This window comes from Aptenodytes forsteri, unplaced genomic scaffold (assembly GCF_000699145.1).
Source record: "Aptenodytes forsteri isolate BGI_AS27 unplaced genomic scaffold, ASM69914v1 Scaffold164, whole genome shotgun sequence".
Lineage (NCBI taxonomy): Eukaryota > Metazoa > Chordata > Aves > Sphenisciformes > Spheniscidae > Aptenodytes > Aptenodytes forsteri.
In genome coordinates, this window is record NW_008795527.1 from 961,514 (window position 1) to 965,817 (window position 4,304).

Sequence of the window (4,304 nt, forward strand, 5' to 3'; positions counted from 1 at the left end):
CCGCCGGGGCCGGCACCGGGCCCGGCTGCCCGCTGCTGCCCGACAAGAGCCTGCCCGGGCTGAAGGGGAAGGAGCCGGTGGTCTACCCCTGGATGAAGAAGATCCATGTGAGCACGGGTGAGTTGCCCTTGCCAGGGGGAGGTGGGGATGCGCCTGCAGAGGAGGGAAGGGGGGAGGGTGCTCCCGGGGCCGGGATGGGTCGTTGCGTGTGTGGCGCTTTTTTTTTTCCCTCCTTCTCCCTCCGCGTTTCCTAATAAAAAAAAAAAAAAGTGAGAAACCTTTTGTATCCGGGGTCCTTTATCAAAAGATTTACGAGACGCCAAACTGTTAGGGCAGTAATTATAGCCCCCATAAATTTAATTGCCCTGCAGTGGCTCTGGGCCATGTGTCTTTGAAGCTTTTCTTCTAACCCAAATGCCCATCACCATTTTTTATTGCTCCTCGATTGTCCCCACTGTCGATAGGCTGTGAAATAATTTTTCTTGCCGTTTATGTATCTTACGTGAACCTGGTGTCAAGTTATTATATAATGATTATGTTCCATCGCTTCCCCCCCCCCCTTTCTTTCCCCTCCGCGTGTGTGTGTGTGCCTGCGTGTGCACGTTTCAGTCAATCCCAATTACAACGGAGGGGAGCCCAAGAGGTCTCGCACTGCCTACACCAGACAGCAGGTCCTGGAGCTGGAGAAGGAGTTCCACTTCAACCGCTACCTGACCAGGAGGCGACGCATCGAGATCGCGCACACCCTCTGCCTCTCCGAGCGCCAGGTCAAGATCTGGTTCCAGAACAGGCGCATGAAGTGGAAGAAAGACCATAAACTGCCTAACACAAAGATGCGCTCCTCAAACCAGTCCACACTGAGCCAGCAGTCCAAAGCACAGACACAGGGCCACCCCCATCCGCTCGATGGGGCTACACCCAACTCAGCCGCGCTATAAATACGGTTATTATTATTTTTTTTAATATATATATATATTTACCTATCTATTGGGGTTTTCCAGCTGCCCCGTGGTGGAGGCCGGCCGTTTGGACCAAACAACTGTGTAAAACAAAACAGGAGCAGGAAAGGAAGACGAGACGTGCCCAAGAACGGGCACATGTTTAAACCAAAACCCGGACGATTGTCTACATTGTATATAGATAATGGTTCCATGCCCATCATTTTTTTTCTATTTATGGAATGGCTCTCTTGCCCTCTGTGTAAGAGAGGGCTGGATGCTGTCACGGACGAATTCTCTGTACCTAAGACGGACTCTTTTTTCTTTCTTTTTTTTTTTTTTTTAGAGAACACTTTAAAAATAAAAGACGGTTAAAACAAAGCAAAGACCTCGTGAGACACTTGTGTAAGGCATTGACTTGAATAGCGCTGTTTCGTGGCGTGTTCGTGAATTCCCGTGTGTGTGTGTGTGTGTGAGGGTGCACACGCACGTATGCGCACACACCAACACGGGAGAGAGAACGAACACGTCCACGGGAGGTTAAAGACTCACGAAAAATGTCCACTTACGCTGTCTAAAGGAAAATGTTTTATGTATCAAAGGTAACTTAACTGGTTTTAAGTGTAGCCCCCGCAGTAGCTGTGATCTATTAGTTTTTCTCCACATTCCCCATTGCATTTATTTAAAGAAATATTGCTATAAAGGCTGTTGCTGTCTTCATATTTGGCACCGTCTAAACCGTTTGGGTCCATGTACAATTTGTGGCTTTTTGGTGTAATGTATAACAGTGCCAAATGCTGGTAATAAAGATTATTCTGTACAAAAGAATTAAACGCTTGAAACACAAGTCCACTCAGTGCTGTTTCATCCACCTTGTGCTTGGCTGGTGTTGGCACCAGCAATGGAAAACAACGGTTTAACGTGTTGTTTTAACTTGGATTCATCTTGTCAATAAGGTAATGGTTGCTTTAAATGTAGCGAAAAACGTCCTGACTCCTAATTGCCTGGCTGGGAAAAAGAGCGCTGTAGGACGAGGAAAGGTCTTGCTTCGCTGTATAGGTGAGTGGTGTTCTCTTTAGCGGACTTACGGCAGAATTAGTCCGGCGCTCCATCGCTGTCCGTACGACTATTTTCAGCTGCATTAGAGAGAAACTGTGCTTCTACTGGGAGCCAATAAGCTCCCATGACGGGTTTTGCTGGAGGAGAAGTCACACATGCTCCCCATGATAACACTTTAGATCTTTAGCCAGTCGTGATTTATTCGTTCATTTTCACCCGATTATTATTTCTCAATTGGCTAGCACTTTTGAAGGGGGATGACATGGGCGGTAACCTAAAGTTTCCCTAAGCTGCCTTTTCTGTTTCTGTTTCTGTTTCCTTTTATTTTCTTGTTAAGACTATTTCAAAATGTGTTGAGAAAGTTTCGGCAGAAACATGAATCTGGGTACAACTCGAGAGGTTTATTTGACAGAGAATGTCGAAATGACTGTGGCAAAATGGAGTTCAAGTGGTTCCAGCTCAGGCTGCGCATCTCGCTGCTTCCAGGCAGCTAACGAGTGCAGGCAAAGCGGAGCTGCTAATGGGGAGCCTTGCTCAGGGCTTCCACAACAGAGAGTAGCACTGAGCCGGGTAGGAAAAGGCTTGGAAAAGAGCTCAAGTGCTAGTAAATCTTCCAGGGAAGGCCTGAAGGCCAAGACTTATTTACTTATCCAAAGGCATCCGAGAGGGATTTTTGGAATCAGTGCTTCTCTTCGTGCGAGTGAGGCCACCAGGACTGCGTGCATCATCACCCCCTGGGTGAGGTAGCACCAGGCCCCAACGATATCGCCAGCATCCCTGCCAGGCCAAGGAACACGGATCGTCCTGCAGAAAAATGTAGCGCGCCACTGGCAGAGCACGTTCAGCATCAGAGAGGTGGCGGTTGTAAATACCCTCAGCAAACACTGCTGTCTCCAAACCTGACCGAGCAGCAGGCCTGAAAAGCACGCTTCCATTCACATATTGCTGTTTACTAAACCATAAATTGCCAGCTGCCTCCTCATAAAGGGAGAAAACTATAGCTGTAAGTGTGGTAACCGCTATCCGCAAACGTGTAACTCTTGTTTTGTTTATTGCTTGAGAATGTCTCGATATATTTAGAGTCAAAATTAGCACAACGGAGCAAAATTCCAGCTGAAACGTATTAGGTGGCGATGCAGGATTTCTTTAGTGTGCAGCCTATGCGTATAAACCTAGTTTGCTCCCATTGTAAAGAGAAATGGAATCACGCTGCAAATAGCAATTTTAGCGAGAATCATTAATCACCTCCTACAATAAATACTTCTTTGTAATTCAACAGCGGTTCTGAAAGGCATTCTCTTGGAAAAGTCTGTGAAGACGCAAAGGATTTTCCTGGAAAAAAAAAAAAAAGTGGTCATGTGTAAAAGCACAGCATCTTGGCTGTCTGCTAAAAAAATGTACACTGTCTTGCTGGAGATTGAACGGCGGACTGCAAAATACCCCATGGCAGATTATCGTCGTTTAAGGTAAATTTTCCGTTTTCCCCCCCTTCCCCCTCTGCCTGTGCTGGGAGCGGGACGCTGCTCCCGGGCTGGGAGCCCTCTGCTCCCCGTTCGATACCGCCCGTCTTTACAATAACTTCGAAAATTACATCGTCCAGTTTAAATTCTCGCATTGTGCTCCCTTTGCTAAGGCAACCGGGAGTTCACCGAGAGGACAAATTTTCTATCCCATTAATTGTTTTTTTTAGAGGAGCAGACTGACCCTTCAAACCCTTGACCTTTAAAGACAGTATTCTTTTTAATCCGGCACTTGGACCTAAATGTCTCTTTCCCCCCCTCCCTCTCTCCCGCTCTCCCGGTGTCTCTCACACACGGATTTATCTGCTCTGGCCACAAAGGCGAGCGCGGCCCGAAACGCTGGAAGTGGAGGTTTGTCAATATTTCAAAGAAAGACCAAATCACCTCGGAGTCAATTTGCTGGCCGCAGGGAACGCCACGCCGTTAACCCCGGTACCCACCTCCCCTCCACGCACCAAGAAAAAGGCTCCTTTTCCAAGATCCCCCTCCTCGTTTCTCCTCCTGCAAGCTCTTGCTATACCTGGTGTTTTATTACGCGGGGAACTCAGCTGTGACAAGCGCCTTGTGCTATTTAATAACTAGAACCACCCTGCATTGGAGGATTATCCAGTGCTGGGACTTTTCTTTCTTTCTTTCTTCCTTCCTTTTTTTTTCTTCAGGGTGCTTGCCGTCCCGTGGCCTTCTTGCCCAGTGTTTGTAAACGAGGAAGGGGTGGGGGGAGCCCTCACACAGGCAGAGATCTTGACAGGTTTGCCATGAAACTCCAGCCCCCCCGGCCCCCTCCCTG

At 47.9% G+C, this 4,304-nt stretch overlaps 1 protein-coding gene across 1 annotated transcript; it reads left to right on the top strand.

The window, feature by feature from the left end:
* Positions 1 to 5: 5 nt before the first annotated feature.
* HOXA4 (homeobox A4) lies at positions 6 to 1,783 on the top strand (the record flags this gene model as incomplete). Its single annotated transcript, XM_009282070.1, has 2 exons — positions 6 to 117; positions 610 to 1,783. Coding segments are annotated over 2 exons (441 nt in total), but the record flags the coding sequence as incomplete, so codon positions are not given.
* Positions 1,784 to 4,304: the final 2,521 nt, after the last annotated feature.